This window comes from Candoia aspera, chromosome 3 (assembly GCF_035149785.1).
Source record: "Candoia aspera isolate rCanAsp1 chromosome 3, rCanAsp1.hap2, whole genome shotgun sequence".
NCBI classification, from domain to species: Eukaryota; Metazoa; Chordata; class Lepidosauria; order Squamata; family Boidae; genus Candoia; species Candoia aspera.
The window spans coordinates 63,580,459-63,602,029 of NC_086155.1; the positions used below are offsets into that span (position 1 = coordinate 63,580,459).

At 37.2% G+C, this 21,571-nt stretch overlaps 1 protein-coding gene across 1 annotated transcript; it reads right to left on the reverse strand.

Annotated features, from left to right (window-relative positions):
- Positions 1–832: 832 nt before the first annotated feature.
- ORC1 (origin recognition complex subunit 1) lies at positions 833–21,376 on the reverse strand. The gene is made up of 17 exons (XM_063297948.1): positions 21,240–21,376; positions 20,594–20,687; positions 19,926–20,053; positions 16,802–16,968; positions 15,546–15,912; positions 13,769–14,039; positions 13,249–13,353; positions 11,849–12,038; positions 10,651–10,757; positions 9,551–9,652; positions 8,835–9,006; positions 7,071–7,178; positions 6,340–6,489; positions 4,311–4,430; positions 2,877–3,043; positions 1,808–1,895; positions 833–1,365 (listed from the first exon to the last, which is right to left on the reverse strand). The coding sequence occupies exons 2-17, from the start codon at positions 20,680–20,682 to the stop codon at positions 1,147–1,149; spliced, it is 2,550 nt and encodes an 849-aa protein (XP_063154018.1). The 5' UTR covers positions 20,683–20,687; positions 21,240–21,376; the 3' UTR covers positions 833–1,146.
- Positions 21,377–21,571: the final 195 nt, after the last annotated feature.

Genomic DNA, 21,571 nt, shown 5'->3' on the forward strand with positions numbered 1-21,571 from the left:
GAAATAGACTATACTTTCTCTAAAGATCAGGTTTATAATGGTTTGATCCAAGTGCAGGTTGCCTCTGTGGTTTGGCGCACATTTTTTTGACAGGATGAAAATTGATTTCATCATCTCTTGGATGACTTCAGTGCTTTATAAACAGAGTTGCCTTGGAGCTTAAACTGGTTCCAAACTAGGGCAGCAAGTTTGTTCACTGAAATTGGTAGGTACAATATTTCGTGTTTTGTTATCTGCACTAGCTATCGGTCTGTTTCCAAAGTACTGATACTACATTTAAACATTCTAAATAGCAGGTTACTCAAGAGTTACTATCTTCTGAGTACTTGCATGTACTTAGTTAAATGTTTTGAAGAGGCAGCACCTTTGTTGTAGCATGTTTTCCTCCAAGTTGTTGGGTCTTTTCCATGCTAGGTAGACTTTTATTTAATTCAAATAAAACGCAAAAGTGTGATTAGATGAATAATACGTCTGGAGAATATATGCTTTTCTCCACTTTCTAGGTTTGATTAATTAAAGCTTTCCATGATATTTCAGTTGGTAAGCTAATACTAGCATTTTATTTCCAGCTAAAATTGTAAATAGGTTTACAGTAATCAAAACTGAAGGCTAAGCATAGTTATTAAGTTTTTGAAAAGCATTTGAAAGAGGTGCTTTACGAAGTGTGATTACCATGTACAAAACATTAAAACAACTGTGATGGATTATCTGCATAGCTGCTTGAAGACTCAACAATTTTATGTACAGTACGCTTGCTGGGACCTCTAGAAAAAGCAGCTGTGCAGACAGCTCAGGACCTTCAAAACAACTGCTGAAAATGCAGGTCCTTTAGGAAGGGCTTTTTGCTCACACTGCTTTGCAATGAATCTTTTTCCAGTGTTTTGTGAAGGCCTAATATTTTGGGTATCGTATTTTGGAAGCTATCTAAAAATGGGACAGGGTGAATTGGCATGAACCTCCGTGGAGTGAAACCATGTTTTAACTAAACTTCAACAACTGGAGATAGATTTATAAATGAGAACATTCTGAACAATTGGATTATTTTTTAAATAGTTATAATTATAAACGTAATACAAAAATAGCTAAAATAAGTTTAAAAATAAAATTTCAAGTATTAACCAGCATCATTATTTAAAATAAATCTTATTAAAATTTAGCGTTTTTGGCATCCTGATCTTGCCTGAGTACATACATAACATCATTCTGGCTAACATTGAGTCGAACTCGCATGCTGAGGTATTTAGCACTAGACTCTGCTAGCAAGAGTTTAGAAGCACTAAGTCGGGAGGAAATTGCCATTATATCTGATACAGTAGGTGTTGGCAGGCCTTCAATTCTGCACAGCGCAACATGCTGATGAAATACCTAGAAGGAGAAAAAACAAAACTGAAGATCAAAAACAAGCAAGTCAAGGGAGTAATTTCTAATTATGCCCCTCCTCTTTCTATGGCAAAGCAACTAATGAGATACACCATTTTTCAGAATTGTATATATTCTGAAAATTATATTAAAGACTGTCAAATAGACTCTCCACATTGAATATATGCAATTTGGAAGAATTTATAATAGTCATGGTCCAGCACAAAGAGTTACATTCAAAATATAAAAATAATTTATGGGCTCAAGGAGGAGAACTGCTGAAGACCTGAAACACTAGGAAAATCTAATCAGTGCATATCTGTGAATTGGGATAAAAGCTACACTACACTGTAGTGTCCCAAAATATATTAAATAGTAATTTTCAGTGAAAAGGTACATCCCCAGAATATATGTAAAGCTTTCTTGAAAAATTAGCATTTATTTTTACCTGCTCAATTGTAGCTTCTTCCAGTCCTGACCTGTGAAATTCGGCAATTGTGGCTTTTAAGAAGATTTGCTCCTGCAGTGAAGCATTCCTGAAAGAGAACGGAACCCCAACAAGATTAGCAAAATAAAAAAAAGCACGTCTAAGTGTGCCAGTACACTACATATAGCTTCTACAGGGTGGGATGCAAGTAACAATATGTTGACTTACAGGGTAGACATGTATTCTGTATGCAATGTATGAATAATGTTATCTCAATGGTCATAGGTGCATATAAAAGTAGGAATTCATAGGTTGGTGGAGGTTTTAAGTTACACTCCAGTGAATGGTGATAATGGAAGGAACAAAGATGAGTTTGCGGGAAAAATGTGTAATGCTGCAAATGAGATCCAGGGAAAAGTTTTGCTATGTAACATGAGTAGATGGTTGGGACCAGGCTAAAAGAGTACAAAAAAAGGCACCCAGCTACTTAGAGAATCGAGAACGAGTGAGAACAGTGACTGTTTGGTGAGTATCTCCTTAGGAAAAGGTCTCTTTCAAATACAGGTAGTCCTTGGATTATAACGGCAATTGGGACCGGAATTTCCATCGCTAAGTGATGTTGTAAAATGCAACATCACATGGCCATGTGTAGCAACAGCAATTCTGGCAGTCCTGGTTGCTGTTGTTAAGTGAGGACCCCATGTGACTGTGACTTCTGACTTTCTGGCAGCTTCCCCATTGACTTTGCTTATGGGAAGCCAGCAAAGAACGTCTGAAATCGCAATCACGTGACTGCGGTTTGCTGCAACATTGTAATTGCGAGTTGGGCGCTGATTGCTCAGATCACAACCATGTGACCATGGGGATGCCGCAATGGCTGGAATTCTGAGGACTGCTTGTACATGGTTTAAACATAAATAAATTTTTGAGTACATATGAAAAAGGAATGAATTGAAAAGCATGACTGATTTGAGTATCTGCATTATTTGAGAAACACAGTAAAGCTTTATGCTGGGCCGATGTTGCACAGGCCAGATTTTCCTCTATGGCACTGAACAAAAGAAGATTTGCAGGTAAACTATTAAATTACCTAATTGTATTTATATATGGAGATGAGAACATTTCATCCATGGCTTCCATAACATGTGCCATGTTGACTAATCCAGAAATGCTTCTTTTGCTATCAAGTTCACAGATCTCAGTGGACCTTCTGCAGATATCAAGGCAACGTCTTGCATCACCAGACAAAGCTGCAACCTAAAATATATTGATTAAAAATGAAAGTTGATCATTTTCTCTACCCTGCAAAATCCAAAAAAAATTCTAAATTTTATTTTATTTAATGTGGAATATTCATCTCACCCAGATATTCCCCCTTCTCCATGCTAATTTGGTTTCCCCCATTTGTTGTCACCTGTAATGCTGAAATCTGGAAATTGCCTTTTGCTTAGGAAGATATATGGATATGATGTGGAATAAGCAAAATACAGGGAGGCAGACAAACACTACTAGGTACAAAGATGATTTTCTGATCAAGTTCTAAAAAGAAAAGTGATCATTTTAAACAGAGGCTTTCAGAATTCACACAAAATGTCTTAGTCACCTCCCAATTGGACTATTGTAGCAAATTCTATGTGGAGCTGCCCTTGAAGACCATTTGGAAGCTGCAGCTGGTCCAGAATGCAGTGGCATATGCATTAGTGGGCACGTTGCAGAATGACCATGTAACACCCACTACTGAGTAAGCTGCAATGGCTCCCAGTAGGCTTCCAGGTGCAATTCAAGGTGTTGGTTTTCACCCTTAGAGCCCTGCAAGGCATGGGGCCAGGTTAGTGTTGAGACTGTCTATTCCTGGTGGTTTTTGCTTGTCTCACAAGACCTGGCAGGGTGAGCATGTTCCGAGTCTCCTCAGTGAAACACTGTTACCTGGTAGGGCAGGGGAAGTATGCCTTTTCTGTCATGGCCCTTGCCTTATGGAACAGTTTCCCCTCAGAGGTATGGATGGCCCTGACATCCTGTTTGCTTTCAGGAAAGCACTGAAGGAAAAAAAAAAGATTTTCCTCCAGGAAGTGGGGCCAAGGTGTTGATGGAGCTGCCATTGTATGGTTTATGAATGCAAGTTTTATTGGGGCCTCAATATTGTTTTAAATGGCTTTTTGTTTTGATTATATTGTGGTTTTAATTTTTGTTTGCCACCCAGAGTTCCTTCTGGTAGATGGGCAGCTATATATGTTTACTAAATAAATAGAAATGATTAATTCTGTGGATTTGATGAATGTTGTCTTCACTGTCCTCAGAACCCCAGTGGAACAACAAGAGTGTATTTTAAATTGAGACATGATAATGCAGAATGTCTGTAGCACTTCTTTAAAATTTCACTAATTTATGATACAGAATTAGATTCATCAGCTCCGGTATATATATTTGTACTGCAGTTAGAGTTTTTAAGTATGTCATTAACTTTTAAGAGCAGTGTTAATTTCAAACATAAAATTCAACACAGCTGCTTCTATAGTAAATTTACCTTTCTAGAAATGAGCTGAACTGCATCCTCTTCAAATGCTTTTAACTGATTGATCCTGGAAGAAATAATTTGCTGTAGCTGTTTGTAGGTGTAGGGCTGGAAAGACATTCGGGTAAGGCCCTACAAGAAAGAAAACATCAAACTTCTTGAAAGCTGTTGAAATGGATATTCAATAAATCTTATAAGCTGTATGAACTCTGTCGTCTTGGTGTCCTGAACATTTTAGACACATATATTGTATAAATTGCAGGATGTGTATTCATGTCTTGCCTTATATGATGGTTTTTCTCTCTATCCAGAATGCTTTTTAATCATCTTATATGTAATAGAAACTGAAAATTCATTTTAGGAGAATTTCTGTGATAAAAATGAATGTCTTGCCTAGAATGATGTTTTTCAGACATTACCTGTTTTGACACCTGATGCACCATTTAAACAGTGGCAGAAGAATATATCTAAATGTATGTGGCAGGGGAAAAAAACCACAAATTAAATATAAGGTGTTACAAGATGCAAAGGAAAGAGGAGGATTGGGTCTACCTGATTTGAAACTGTATTTTGCAGCTTGCTGTTTGGTTTGGATGAAAGAGTAGGTGCTGCTGAGAAATAGAAGATTCTTGGAGTTAGGATACGATCTGAGATTTGGGTGGCATGGATATTTGTGGTACAACGAAGTCAAGCTTAATGTGAATTTTAAAAATCATCATGTTAGATGTGCCATATTGAGAATATGGAATAGATACAAACTCAGGTTGTGCCTGAAAACACCTTTGTGGATCTCAGCACAAGAAGCATTTTATAGATGAGAAATTATAGGCAAACACAAATAGCTAACTTATTGTGAGATACTAGAATTTTGTCAAGGGGAACGTAAAATAAAATCAAGAGAACCGGTGGCAGCGGGATATAGTTGTCAATGGTTCTCTTATTTACAATTATTAGAAAGATATAAAGTAGACAAAACAATTTATTGTTTTGAATATTGTAAGACTGAGTTTGAAATAGAATTGTGTACAAATGGACATGTAATTGCTAAAATATATAAACTTTTATTGAACTTTGAAACAGAAGAAGAACAAGTGAAAGAATGTATGATAAAGTGGGCTAAAAAATTTGGTTATAATATACAGAAGGAACAATGCGAAAATATGTGGCTGAAAGGATTGAAATTTACACTTATAATCTTAAATAGAATGTTTATAAAATGATGTACTTTTGGTATATGTCACCAGAGAAACTGTCTAGAATGTATAAAGGCACTTCACATTTATGCTGAAAATGTGAACAAGAAGAAGAGACATTTTATCAAGTTTGGTGTAAAAAAACCAGAGAATTCTGGATTCAAATACACACACTGATTCGAAGGATTTTAGAAATTAATATTCAATTGAGACCAGAGGTTTTTCTTTTGGGATTGATGGACAATCAATCAATTTCTTACTTTATATGAGCCTATTAGTTTTTATCTTCCTTCCTAAAATATTTAACATATATAGATATACAGTATACATATACGTGTATGTATATACGTACATACTGAAAATGAATTTTAAATAGTCATGCATTTTAGGTATAAAGTACTGAAATGTTTTACTCAGAATTTGTGATAATATTATTGCAGGTATTTTATTCCAGAAGTCTACAGCATTCATGCCTATTATTATGGCTTGAAAACTCCTACACCGGGACCCTTCCTTCTTCTGGCACCACAAAAACTCCCATGTTCGGAATCCGGTTCCATAAATGGCCAGCTTCAGAATTCCACAACATAGAAAAATGCAATAAGAAAATGCATAACCCCATTATTTAAATTCTTAGTAAATAATATTTACCAAACTTTTCTTCATTCAGACCATATCTAAAGTGGCACACACATTAGCAGTTAATTTGGTAATATATCTGGGATTTTTCTCATACCAATAACAACTGACTGAGAAGCACAGTAATAGCTCATTCCCTCCTTTTCCTTTAATCTCTGTAAGCATCATGAATGCAACAGAACCACAGTAATAGAGTTGAACACACATACCAGCCTGCTGGCTACTCTTTTCATCATCATTCTTTCAGGCAAATCCATAGTGTTAGCAATGGCCAAGACAATTAACTTGGCATTTTTCTGGGTGGGCCAGTCAAAGAGGTTGTACATCACATTTTGTTTTCGAGTCCACAGGAGATCGAGCTAGATTGAGAAAGAAACTGATACAAAGTTACAGTGAAGAGAAGATACGCAACAAAGACTTAAGACGGCTGGTTCCGTTGTTTTTTTTAAGTTTTGCATTAAAATGTTATTTTGGATTAACGCTATTCACATACACAGAATAATATGCATTATTTTTAGTTTTCTTCACCTACGGATAATACTGCATATGTAAGTGTATAAATTAAAATATATTTCCTTCTCCGCATCAGTACATTTCTCCTTGAAGAACAAGCATGTGTTAGGTAGCTGAAAGTGAAGTCCGGAGTTAATCCATAGAAATGTATCAGGTTAGGAATGAGTACAGAAAGTAGATTTTCCCTTTTGCTTTTGTGTTATATTTTTCAGATTTTAAAATCGGTAGAGATGGTTGTTATTTTTAATTAATTTTTGTAAGCCCCTTTGTTCAGCTGAAGAGAATAAAAATGTTTTGAAATAATTTATGGTATTGTTTTCATTCACAAGGATGTTTGGACCATTAAAATCTTCAACAGCCCATGGCTTTGAAATACTTACACAACAGGCTAAAAAACTGTCTTCTAGTATAAGAACTCCCACATTACCTCATCCACAACAAGTACTACAGTTTTCCTTTTTGATCCAGGTGTGCAAAACATCTTTTTCAGAAGTTCAGCAGCATGATTGGCAGTTGTCTTCTGGCCCGTCAGTAGCTAAATAGAGTTAAGCGGAGTCTGGAGTTAAGATCTTGTGCAGCAGTCATGAATTCTGCTATAGCAACAGTGTAATTCTATGTATGTTTATCTAGAGGTAAATCCTACTATATTCAATGTGGCATGTTGCCAACTTTGGAAGGACAGATGGAAGAATTCCTTTTGAAATGCACCTAAAAAACTATAATTTTGCAGAATTATATTACCTCCAATTTGTCATAATTGAGCCTAATATCCAGATAAACTTACTTTATATCCAGATATACTTCCTGTCTTTCAACATTAATTTTTTATGTTGCGTAGCTTCAGATTGTAAAGCCATAAACCCACTTGGAGCTGAAAATACTCAGATTAATAAAACAGACCTAATTATTTAACAAGACAGGAAGGGTGAAAGGAGATGTGCCAGATAATGGAAGGGCATAATGAGTTTTTTAAAAAGCTAAGCAAAGGCAATTGAGATCAGACTGAACCATCCTTGTAGTACTCCATTTTTAGGAATGTTTTTCATATGCCCCGTTATTTTTCTCCTGTGGGAGATGAGAAGACTTCTGTCTCCTCCTGCATTGAGAAATGCCAGACAACAAGTAGGAAAAATCTTTCCCCCTCAATATCTACTTTATCCAGCTTGCCCATAGTGGCCAGATCTTCATCTTTGCTTTAAATATTAAACTGTATTGTAAACTTTTCAAAATACTCTGAAAATGAAAGCTTGATGCATAGTTAGGATTTCAGATTGTTTGTTCATTTGCTTGTTTTCAGGAAAGCTTATTCCCATTTCTAGCGTTGTTAATGGTTAAAACATTTCTATTTGTTTCTTTTCAGGTACTATTTTACTTATAAAAGTCTTGTTATTTCATTATTCTCTCATATGTAGGCATGTTTTAGTAAAAAAAAATTACTTTGGATGCAAATAATTACTTTTACTATGTGTTGTGTGTTTTAGGAGTAAATGGTACATTTCAGGGAGGGATAATTTCATGCAACTATTCTATTTATGTTGAGTTGTCTTCAGATGTTTACAGAAAATCCCAGCTGCACTAACCAGATCTGTTACTTTATTCTTTAATAGGCATATCTTGGATTGTTGATGCAGTATATTTCCCCTTTACTTATGTGATTCAAGTATTGTTTGAAATTGTGCACAGATTGTAATATGCATCCCTAATCCTCCTTGCAAAATCTTGTCTGAGAATCTAGTCATTAATAAACTCCAAATATTCTCCTGGAATGGTAACGAAAATGGTGAAGCATATCTGTTAGCAAATATTCAGTCTTGCCAAATGCACTGCCTTTAATCCCTGTCATCTCCAGAAAGCAAAGCCAACAGCTGTTAATCTGGCTGGATGTAATGGCAGGAATTTTTACCCAACAGTCAGAAAACATCTACCTACCAACCTCTGCTGGACCAATGTGGTAGATTATGGTCTATAACCTTCAATGATGTGACCTTCATCCTGCAGATTGGGGCTGAAAACACTATCTGTCGCATATCAAGAAAAAGTTCCACACACAACTTATGGATTGTGTAAACACGAACACACAAAACACACACACATCACACACACCTCTATAGATAGGCAAGTTCACCCTTTGAGTTTAAGGAACTACTGAAATAGCTTCTTGCTTAATTGCATTTTTTTCAAGCATATTCACCTTTAAGATTAGCACATAGGCTTGGTGTGGATCAGTCAGTTTCATTCCATTAATCTCTATAAACTGGAAAGATGGTGTCTCTTCATTTTCTGCTGCCTGCTGAAGATAATGAATAGCTTCATGGACTGTTGCTGTTTTCCCTGTTCCAGGAACTCCAGAAATGTACATACACCTGAAACAAGAGAGAGCCAATACTAATGACTAAGATTTCTGTTTTTCTCATAGAAAGCTGCCTTATCCTACCTTAGACTAATTGTTCCGTTAGCCAGATTAAATATGATTAATGATTCAGCAGCAGCTCTAGCTGTGTTGCTTCTTCCTGCAAAGAAACTATCTAGGAATGAGTTACCTAATCCTACTTAAAACAGAAAATTGTTACTTAATCCTTAAAATAAAAACAATTAAGAGACAACCAAATTGATTTGAGAAGCTTCTAGATGGATAGTTCTACACACTGGATTGGGTAATAAAGGTGAGGATCTCAGAAATGGAATGTACTTAGCAAATAGCTGCTAAAACATTTCTCTGTATCTGTGTAACAAGAGTGTGCGACTTTCAAGAATTTTTAAAAAGTGTTGTAAGCTTAGAGAAAAAGAACTTCTAAGGGAAAACTTGCTATCACTGTTTTGGCACATCAGCATGACCTGGATTTCTCTTCTTCCTTTCTTCTTTAATGAAACTGAAAATGCATAAATAGCATGCTAAGAAACGCTCACCCTCCTGTCCCGTCAAGAAGTTTGCTTTCTATAAAGTTACAGATATCCTGGAATTCCTTTTCACGGCATGGCAAGGACTCTGGGACAGCAGACACATGCAGTCTGTTAATTAAAGCCAAAGAGGAAGAAAGAAAGGTCAGAACTAAAGGCCCTGGTTACATGATTTCTAAGCAAGCTGGTGGGCACAGAATAGATTAAGAATGGTTATGCAAATGTTCTAAGAATTCACTTCAAGATAGTGCCTTAACACTACGGCTGAAAAAAAGTGACTTTATAACTTAAACCAGGGTTTCTCAACCAGGGTTGTGTGGAAGTGTAGGGTTCCACGAGAGGTCACTAGGAGTCCCCTGGAGATCATGATTTATTTAAAAAGTTATTTCAAATTCAGGCAACTTCATATTAAAGAGATAAGTTTCATTCTTTATTTGTAATTTAAGAGCACTGTTCATGCATATATACAGGCCTACCCATGAAACGAATATAATAATTTTGTAACTTCTGGCCTATATTTGAGCCTGAATGTGCAGGGCTTCCCTGAGGCCTGAAAAATATTTCAAGGGTTCCTCCAGGGTCAAAAAGTTGAGAAAGGCTGACTTAAACATTAATCCAAACTAAAAATATTCTACATACAATCATAAAACAGGAAGAATGAGACATTCATAACAGAACAGGTATTTGTTTAAAGGTACCATTATATTATCTCTTGCTTTGATAAAATAAATACCATTTATTTATGTATTTATTAAAGTTGTCACTGCCCATCTCCTCCCACCAGAGGGACTCTGGGCGGTTTACAATAAAAGTAGTCAATTAAAACAATAGCAATAAAATAGAACTACAATATATAAAAATGTAATTACAATTAACTGATAAATATAAAAATAAGAATAAAATCCAAGCGGCAGAAAGGTCTAATTCAGTCCATGTGTGTGAGGAGCGCTCTAAGGCACTAGCCATCCCCAAGTGGAACTACTCCCCTCCCCGCCCCAGGCAAGGCGGCATTTATATCACCCTCAAAGACTAATTTTCAGTTTGCCCTCCTATAACTACAATATTATTTATTTCTTCCCTCATGAAATACCAGGAACGTTTTACTTCACCTCATTCTTGCCTCTTCTAGCACACTGGCTGGTTTCTGTGCAGTTTGGTTTCGGCTGCGAATTCTTGGGGTGGCATTATGTGGAGTTTTTGGAGTTCTTGGCTTAGACTGCAAGAAAAGTCATTCCCTTAAAATGTAATGCTGCATCTGCTGCATTGACTGTGTGCCAAGTAATAGCCCAACCAGCATTTAATGAAAAAAAAAAAAAAAAGGAACCAAGTAGTTAAAAATACCCAGGTCCTACAACAGATCAGACATTTCATTTATTACTTGCAATTAAATTTCAGGTATTAGCTCTCTGAAAGGTCTCTGAGAGGAGGCTCACTTGCATGATTCTCACCTTTCAGCTTATTTGCAGAAGTAACAAGCTGCGGTGAAAAACTAAATAAGCTGTCAGTTCTAATAGGACACTTCGTTCTTCTATTTCTTTACTTGTTACTAAACACGCACACCCCTTCCTCATTTCTGTTTAAGATGTTTATAAACACCCAGGTTTTTGTTTTCTCATTTACAAACCTAATTGTTTGCATTTTGTTCTGTTTGAAACTGCTGAAAATCAGAATTAACTGGAAAAAATTAAGCCAAACATTTTTAATGTTTAGCACATTTATTTGGCATCAGATTTAAACGCATATTCAACAGAAGAGTGGACTGAAAGAGGGAAAGGTCCCTGGAAACAGTTTTATATTATTTCCTTTTTGGAATTTTGTAGTCCACCTTGACCGCCAGTTTGGTGTTATGGTTAAAGGCACTGGGCTAAGAACAGGGAGACCTGTATTTTTGTTCTCCCTTAGGCACAAAAGCCAGCTGGGTGACTTAGAGTCAGTTACTCTCAATCAGACCTAGACCGGGAAATTTAAAAAAAAATCCCAAAGAAATATTGGCAAATCACTTCCGAAAATATTGCCAAGAAAACTGTATTGACTTGTTCATGTCACCAGGAGTCAAGACTGATTTAAATGACCATAACACACACAGCCTAGCTTGATGAATATGGTATTTTTTTTTGCCTGAAAAGGATGCAGAGAATGAGGCTCATATATTACTTGACTCCAAATATAGCCACTATCTGTTCTTCTCAGATATCTCCATTTCTAAATTCCATCCCTGAAACTTTAAAATCAAGACAGTTTATTTTATGTAAATATAATTGTTGAAAGTAATTACAGATTATTTTTAGAAATGCCTATAGCTCTTACAGTATTCCTTGGAACCTTGGTAGGCGTTCCAATGGATTGGTTCTTTGAGACCTTAGGAGTGAATTTCGTTTGCCTTTTAGGTGTATGGAGCATCTTGATGTCTTCTTCATCACTGCTCTTTGAATCAGAACTTTCCAAGGGAGTAAGACACTTCTTATCCTTGCCTTTATCTCCAGTTGCACTTAAAATACTAAAGAAAGAAATTAGATCCATCATATTTAGAATTTTAGACAATAAGCATAAAAGGAGACTCCTGGAGTAACACTGGCAGAAGACAAGGAGAGATGACGATCAGACAGATATGAACCCATGTTCAGGCCTAGACATAGTGACAGAGAATTCTGCTTCATCTGGGATTGAGTGTGTGATCTCTAAGGAAAGTGAGGATGGCTATGGGTTGAGCTCAACCACCTGTAAATTAGATCCCTGTTCTTCTCGATCAATATGGGTTGCTAGTGAGGGCATAACAACATGGATCCAGGGCATGATAAGTGTGCTTTTAGTGGATGAAACAATATCACAGGTCTTGAAGGAGGTGCTGGTGTGCTTCCTCTTCAGAAAGGCATGAAAGGCCCAACTATCCTAGAGAACTATCATCCAATCTCCAAACTACTATTCTGTGAAGGAATGTCTAACAGAACCTGGTAAAGCAGAGAGGGAAACAGGACTGTTGCAAAAGACCCCTCAGCCAAGGGAAGAGGAAGCATGAGAAAGACATTCAGAGTGACTTCACCTGAATCACACTAGGTATAGGTTCATCTGGAGAATTGTTTTGACAGGCTTTCAAGATTAGTATCAAGCCCTATGAGGCAAGCAAATTCAGGAAACAAGAACAACTTGGAATTTTGTAACTGTCTTTTTTGCTAATAGGGTGTTGGAAGAGAATCTTGTCAAACACTTTAGTGGGAGCTTTGGTAAGGGAGGTTAGACAACAAAGAACAGATGTCAGCAACTGGATGTCTCCATCAGGTATTTGGACTATACCTCCAATAATCCCTGACCAATGCTGGCAAATGGATACGGAAATTTTAATTCAAAACTTTGGACATAACATAATTGCCTACTCCTAAGTAAAAGAATAGAGGTAAGATTACATGCAACAATTTTCTGTTACTTAAACTTAACGTTACAGGGTAAACAATGTCCTGTGAATGACTTACAGTGAAGGTTATTGATCCAGATTTGGCCAATTATCTTATTTTCATTTACAGAAAGAACGATCAATTTTGGACCAACCTTTTCTGGAAAAAAAAGCCTTTCTATTAAACAACATATTTGTGAACATGCATATATAAAGCAAATATTTCCACCAAAAATTTGTTATGTGTTTTAACACACTAGGCATCTCAGGGCTATAAACTGTCTACAAAAATAATACGTTGTATGGATAACAGTCTCACCCAAGTTGTTCTGCGATTCGAGCAGCAGTCACTTGTGCACATTTTCTCCGTGAACGTGGAGTCACTGCTGGACTCCTTGTTTCCAATTCATGTTCTTCATCTAAACTAGAGAGAAATGTGACTATATAATTATATACCTTATGGAAAATACCCAACATCTTCACCAACAACTTCACAGTTCTCCATTATTCAAGAAACAGAGAAACATATAATTTTAAGACAATCTAGGCAGACAAAATTTAACCTAAGGAATCATATTCAAGTATAGTTATTATTAATCTGTTAATGTTATTCCCACTATTAAAAAGCTAACATTTCTGCATATCAGCAAATTACTGCAGAACAGAAGCAAATTCATATTAAACCCACAGAAGGCATCCATTGGGGATACCTGTGTCTTACTTCAAGAAAAACCGTATGTTAATAGAAACAAGAATAGGTTGTTCAAAAGACCACACTTCAGAATTTAGGACATAATGCTGGCCCCTACCCTTTGGCACTTTGTGTCACAGCAGAACACCTGATTTTCTGACTGGAATCTTGATTCCTCTGGCATGAAGTTGGTAAATTTGTTGTAGTCCTTTCAGGCTGCTCTTCCAGTGGTCTGATATCTAAAAGCAAATCTTCCTCATCAGAAGCACAAGGTATTTTTTCTGGAGAACCTTTAATGCCAGTAAATATTACTTTTCTTTTAAGGGCTGATCGTTTTGCAGTTTCAGTGAGACCATAGTCTAGAAGCTCAATCACATCTTGCTGCTCTGTAGGTATATTTCTAGGAGATTTTGAAGGAGCTAAAAGGAAAAAAAATCTCAGTTAGAACAAGATTTAATAGGACTCATTAGGTAATGATAATTTCTGAATACTTATGTCCCCCTGTAGCTCTGGGGCTAAATACAATCCTTAGCCAAATTTCTTCTGGCCTGCAACCTAATTTCTAAAGCCTTCTTCCAAGGAATAATTTCAGACCTTACTGATTTTTCAAATTGTTGAAAACCTAGTTGTCTTGGAGAACTTGAGGTAGAATGGTTGAGCCCCTTTAGGTCTTTTGGTTTAGATATTTTTCAGTTTTCTATTTGATGGGTCAGCCTTCTGGTTGCCAAAATGCGTTTAGTCAGGTTTTTGGATGTTAGTTAGTAGGGCTGCTTGATTATCCTTGTCCTTGTATTTATCCATATATGTTGGCTGTTTGGGGCCTGTTTATTGTTATAATTGTACTTTATGTATGTTTTTATAATTCTATATCCAACACTAGTAAACAATATTGTATAGTACAGTTTGTGGCCCTTTACATTGTTACTTGACCTTGTTGCTACCTCAGTCTTCTGATTGGCCATATCTTCTTTCTGTTATTATAAGTTATTTTTAATTTTAATGCATTATAAGCTCCCCAGAGTTGTTGTGGAGTTGAATGGCCTCGAAATTGGAATATCAAATTAATTAAATTACAGATTAACTTGCCCCCTTCTCTGGCATTTTGTCATTTGGAGAGGAAGGAGAGAAAAGAGTCAGGAAAAATAAAATTATCAGGAAATGAATGAATGGACTGAACTTGCTACTGCTTTCTTCAGTTCTACCTATTACTGGCATGCTGTCCCAGCATATTATTCCCAAAGAAATACAGCAGCCAAAGAAAAATGGTTCCTCATATCTAGTTTTAAAAAAAAATGCAATATATGAGCATTTAGCAGTATAGAAGTATCAAAGAAAGATCCACATGACATAGCTCAGACTCAAAAGCTTTTTTGGATTACATTAATAGGCGCTTTTTTAACTCCAAAGACCTATTTCTTTTTGCTTCTACATCCAACTACAGGTAGTCCTCAACTTACGATGGCAAGTGGGACTGGAATTCCTGTTGCTAAGATTGCTTAGTGACAGCAATCCCTGCAGTCCCAGTTGCTGTTAACTGAATCCCATGGTTCTTATGTGAGGTAACTTCCTGCTGGCTTCCCATAACCAAAGTCAGTGGGGAAGCCAGAAGGAAGTTGCAAGTCCAAGGCCAGCAGGCAGGTAAGTGGCTGCTGCTGGGTAGGAAAAGGAGCAAGGGGGTGCATGAGGGCGTGGGGGAGGTGCAGCAGAGGGTGCATGAGAGGCACCACGTGGATTAGGGAGGGTGTGCAAGAGGCACCGCATGGGTTGCGTGCAGTAAGAAGCCGGAGGTAAAGTAAACTACCCTTTATAACCCTTAAAAATTATAAAGAACTGTACAGTATATAAACCATATATCAGCTTCCAGAGCTCTATCTTCTAACAATGAAGACAGCAGTACTGAAGTACAGAATCATCTGTAAACATACTGTTTAACTGTAATCTTTTCTTTGCTCCAGGGATGTCACCACTGGCCAGTTTTGGGGAATGTCTCTGCTTAAACAAGGAAGACTTAGCAACTGAATGCCTCAGTTTTACTTTTGCAGCACTTTTATTGCTTCCTTTGGTACTCTGAGTGACATTTTCAGTGGTTTCTTCCAGAGAGCGGGAGGGAGTCAGGTGGCACTCAGTTGCAAAATTTATCTCATTCTTCATTTTCACAGAATTTTTCAGTTCTGCCAGTAAATTAGGCTGCAATGGTTTCAGCTTTTTTCCATCCCAGGATTTCCTTAGGAACATATTTTGCTTATCTTTTGATTCAATAGGCAACGTTTCACATGGCGACAAGGGAATAACCTAAAAACATAGTAAAACAGCACAAAGTTGTTCATTTTACACAAAAGATTCAAGCCCAAAGAACAGTGAAATAATGTGATCAAGCTGTCAAAACTTAGTATAGTTCAAAGAGACTAAACCTCAGTTAGTATTAAGCATACCAAAAGGTCAAATTAAGGAATGCATTCCTTCAAAATGTAATAAAAACTGGCTTGTCCCTTGAAGACAGAAATATTTAACAAAACAGTGGAAACTGTAACTCAAATTTTTAGAATTAATTCTCTGGATTGCTAATGGCAGCTGCATGTAATTCTCATACTATAAAAGATGAAAGCAAAGATGTTGTTGAGCCCAGTTACTAATGGCTGCATTGATGTAGTTTACTTGGTTGAATTAATGGGAATGGTTTGCTTTGTGGATTTTTGAAAAAATTTCCAAGCCTAGCTGAAAAGACTGGAATTCCTGATGGTGCCTAATCGAAGTACTAACCAGAGGGAAGCCAGCTTAGTGGCCACCTGCTGAAGTCATCCTATATACCTGGGGCTACTACCATTAATAAGCATATTTATGCAGGAGTATTGTGACCAGTGTTCAATCAGTATTTTGTCCAGCAATGAAAATGAATGTATAAATAAGTGAAGCCTCAAAACAGATGAAGTAGAACAGTCATGACCAATCCTATGATAGGCTATTTATCATAGAACATAATATTTAATAAAAGACTACTTCATATTCTTTTTAAAGTGCTGTTTTTCACATTTACTATTACATATCCAAGAAGAAATGTCAAGCCAGCCCTGAATCTGCCGGGAAAGAGCTATCTCGTGTTTATAATTATTGCAGAACCACATCATAGAATTCCTGAAGAAATTTTCCTTGCCTTCTCACATTTGAATTCTCTACTACTCACCACAACATTACTAACAATAGATGAAACAAATATGTCAGTGTCCCATTCAGCCTTTTCATTCAAAAATATCTCTTGAGAAGCTTTTTGTCCCAAAGATTTTCGGAGACCAAGAGGTATTTCTTCAATACGAGAGAACCACTCAACAACTGCATGTTTCTCCTGAGTACCTGGGGTAGAAAAAAAAAATTACTTTCCAAGATCCCTTGAAGAATTTTGAAACATACATTTCTTTGGTTTCATTAAATGTCAGTGAGAATAAGTAAGAGTTTCTTTCACGCTTTCTACCTTTTGCTATCAACTGATGCTAAGATGGTCCATTTCATTCAAGCCAATAGTTGTAGACAGGTAGACTTTCATAAATAGTTGCTTAAGATTACTGATCTTCTAACCAAAGAACACTTGACAAACTTTTAAGGAAACCAAAATTTTCCAGAGTGTACTTTGAATATCACTGACCAGTAGAAAATCAAGTAGATCTTTGCTATCTCATACTCAATTTTACAGATCTGCAGCATTTGGAAGTGGGCAAGGTGTTTCTGATCACTGTGTTCTAATCTGCTGGACCTGTCAGCTGCTCCTTAAAGGAGCTGGGCCTTTTCCTGGTCTCACATGGTAGCTGCACTAACTTAGGAAAATATGTGTTTGAGTCAAGGAGGCATTACATCTTCTAACTCAAATGAGTATTTCCCTGATACTGCGTGGCTATTTTGCAAGCCCAGGAAAAGACACAGCCTATTCAAGGAGCTGCTGTCAGGTACAATAAGAATGCCCATGCCAGATCCAAACATCCACAATCCAGTATTCAAAATTAGCTTAAACATAATCTTTCACATATTTCATGACTTTTCATTCCCCTTGTTAGAGCTACACTTTGTAAAAGGAAACAAAATATTGTTATTAGCTATTGTGAAATAAGCTAAAGCTAAAAATGTAATATATAACAATGATGAGGTAGTCCTCACTTAATGTCCATTCATTCAGCAACCGCTCAAAGTTACAACAGCACTGAATGAATGGTACTTATACCTGGTCCTCAAAGTTACGGCCATTGTAGCACCCCCCCCCATGGTCATGTGATCAAAATTCAGGCACTTGGCAGCCCACCTGTATTTACAGCTGCAAGGTGCACTTTAACTCCCCCAACCGCCCCATCTCCCCCATCTATGCCCTTTTGGCCACCCTGTGCTCTGCTGCCCATCACCCCTGCCACCCTGCATCCCCACCAACCCTATCTATCTATCTATCTATCTATCTATCTATCTATCTATCTATCTATCAAATTTGTCACCGCCCATCTCCTCCGACTGGAGGGACTCTTCACTGTCTTCTTCCTCCCACTGCTGATGAGACACACCTGGCCTGGCCCTTCATGAGGCAGCTGCTGGCTGCATGTGGTCTTCTTTCCAAGGCCTCAGAAAGGCCATGCATGGCTATGGGAAGAAGGCCATGCAAGGCCAGCAGCTGCCTCATGAAGGGCCAGGCCAGGTGTGCCTCATCAGCAATAGAAGAAGATGGTGAGGGACAGCTGGGAACAGCAGGGGTGGGGCAGCACAGGGCAGCGGGGAAAGCAAAGTGCCGGGCAGCCAAAACGGCAGTGATGGGGGGGAAGATAGGTGGGTGGGGGAAGTTGGAGGCTAACATGCCCCTGCAGTCATGTGATTGTGATCTGGCTTGTGATTATGACATCACAGCATTCTGCATTCACGTGGTTGCCATTTGCAACCTTCTTTGCTGACTTCCAATAAGCAAAGTAAAGGGGGAAGCTGGCAAGTGGCTGCAAATGGCAACCACGTGACACCCTTGCTTAACCTGTGGCAATTCACTTAACAAAGGCAACTGGGAGTGCCAGCATTGCTGTCGTAAATGGCACAGTCACGTGACGTTGCGCTTTACGACTGCATTGCTTAGGGATGGCAATTCCAGTCCCAATTGCTCTTGTTACCCAAGGACTACTTGTATAGACTATAAGACTGATTTATAAATAGAGTATGATAGCTATTACAGAAATAAGTTTGAGAGCTATACTTTATAACTCTATACTGGCTACAGTATAGAGTTCTATAATTCCTTAAATATGAATAGCCTTATATCCTCTCAATGATTCTGAAAGAATAATTCTTCAAGAAGAGGAAAATTCTAAAGGGGCAATATCAAAAATTTATGGTGATGTATTAAAAGTCTCTAAAATGAAAATACAGTTTGAAAATATTAAACATAAAGACATAATCAGTTTTATAATATTTGCAGCAAGGATACCTACAGCCTAGAAATGCAAACAAATTAGTATTCCAAACTTAGATCTTTGGTACTTTAATTAGGAATAGACTTAATGGAAAAACTCATGGATGCAACACATAAAATGTAGGGTATTAGGCATAACAATCCATTTAATCCAACTTGGAAGGACTTTATTCAGTTTGCTAAAAATTCAGAACCATTTAAGATGATGTGGGTTTTGTGGGGTGTGGTTGAATGATCATTTCAAAGTGCAGTATTTAAAGAGAAAGTCACAAATCAGCCATGTATTTTGGCAATAGTATACTTTTTATATATTTTTGTATTAGTTAATTACCTGAAGTTTTTAGATATTTTACATTAATCTGTTAATAGATAATGGTGTAGTTTTAAACCCATAATAAAATATTTAAAAAAATTAATTCACTGTGTAGCATTACATAGAATGTTTAAAAACTCAGTATTTTAGTATCCTATATTTTAGAATCTGATATACTTAACAGTTTAGTAATTTAATTACTAAATTTTAAAGATTTTCTGTAGCATTCTAATATCTGCATTTATATTCCATTAAGGTTCTATATCAGTCTTATGTTCTAACTTTATCTTAGTCATTTAGAAAATTTCTTTGCATCCTCTTATGAGTTCTGTAACTCTTTACTAAATTATCTACAATTTAATAAAATTATTTTTTTTTAATAAAATTAATTAGGATGTTGCCATCTTAATTGTGGATCAGATCCTTGTGCTATTATTATGGTTCTATAATTCTAACATGAATATTTAACATATATTTTTCAAAAACTGTTTAGCTCCTTAGTGTCATATATTACTTTTTAACCAATCTCTTTTAAAAATATTCAACAAAAGAGACATAGAAAAAACTTACCATCTTCGTATAGCTTTAAGAGTCGTGCCACAAAAAAATTATTGTATCCTTCTTCTTCTATTAAAATAAACTCTCCAGGGAAAATACAGATATCACTGATATTTTTTTCACATTTAATAGATATTCCCCTAAAAATGGATAAATAATTTCTTTAGAAGCATTAGATACCATTAAGATTGATTTCCTAGTCTTGACCATTTCATACCCACTAAAATTCCTAAAACTTCAGCTTTCAGGTGTGATAAAACAGTTATGTCATTCTTCTACTTATGCTTGAAATTCCTGCTTATTTATATGATATGTCTCCTCTTACCTTTAAATTCTCTCACTAAATGTTTTCCTTTGCGTTTTAGCTCTAAATTCCTGAATTTAAGCCTAAATATTAATTACTGGACACATATTAACTCCCATTTCCCATCTTCTTTCCCTCCATTGCCACCCTTTTGTCAACTTTTAGACACTGACTAGGTTTTTTTTTGTTTCTTCCTCCATAATGCACCATGCACACTGGCAGTACTATATATTAATTATTATTGCCATAGTGACTCATGTAGTACGGTTTTTATGTCTACTACTGATTAATTATCTGCACTATTAGATTATTACGCATTTTTCCAGAACCTACAGTTTGCTCCTTAACAAGAAATAACTAAAACAGACTGACACACCTATAATGAGAGATCTGCAATTGTCTGTCTGTAGATATAGCCTTGCCAACCCATGAATAGATGCGTTTTCTCTGGCTTTTTGTGCTCATGATATCTGTGAAAAACAAACACGAAAGATCAGATACGATATACATGATATGAGCAAAAGAGAAAAAGTAATTGAACATCCGGTTGCTTGGGCATAGCTCAATTCTCAGCTTCTCTGTTATTCTCCCCCAACCCCTACCATAATGGAGAAGTAGCTCAAGAGAACATAGAGTGCAGATTTATTTTTTTTAATCGTATGGCATAGCAGTTCAGTGTTCGTGCTGCTTTTTTTTTTTTTTGCTGGGAAATCCTTGTGAGGTCCAGCAGCCAGATGTATAAACTATTTAGCCGTGACAAGTCACGTTGCCCGGGGTGTACCACGAGGAGGCTAGTCTACATTGCACCGAGCTGGGCTGAGACAGTGACTGGTCCAAGGTCACCCAGCCGGCTTTCATGCCTAAGCCGGAACTAGAACTCACAGACTCCTGGTCTCTAGCCCAGAACCTTAGTCACTAGACCAAACTGGCTCTCACAGTGCAGATGAATCTGCCACTTAGTTTCAATACATTACTGTCCTTAGAAATCTAGTAATGCCATCCCCTTACGTGACAACAATTACCTCCACGAAGGGCTGCAATTCACTCTTTCAAGTCCGACGAAACTAGACAGAAAAATTCCAACCTGCGGCTCAGAGCGGCGACAACTTCCCCCTTCCTCCACGGAGATGAAATTTCGCGCCAAAGCCCAGTCGCCCCGCCCCGGAAGAGAAACTTGCACGATCCCATAGACGCCATGATTGTTTCTGGTTCTAAGAAGTCTCCATTCTTCTTTCCGCAGGGGGAAGAGCGGGCGGCGGAAGTGTCGACTAGCTGCCTCCGCTTCCTCTGGAAGTGATCCCCGAGCGGAAGTGAAAATGGAGGGGACAAGCGGCCCTGCTCGGTAGGCCGCCCT

Bases quoted from the DNA above. Each gene is read 5' to 3' on its own strand.
- ORC1 (XM_063297948.1), bottom strand. From the start codon at position 20,682: ATGAGCACAAAAAGCCAGAGAAAACGCATCTATTCATGGGTTGGCAAG. The intron at 15,913-16,801 runs GTGAGTAGTAGA...CTATGTTTTTAG, and splicing joins CTATTGTTAGTAATGTTGTG to GTTATTCCCTTGTCGCCATG. The intron at 6,490-7,070 runs GTAATGTGGGAG...TTCTCAATCTAG, and splicing joins TAGTACTTGTTGTGGATGAG to CTCGATCTCCTGTGGACTCG.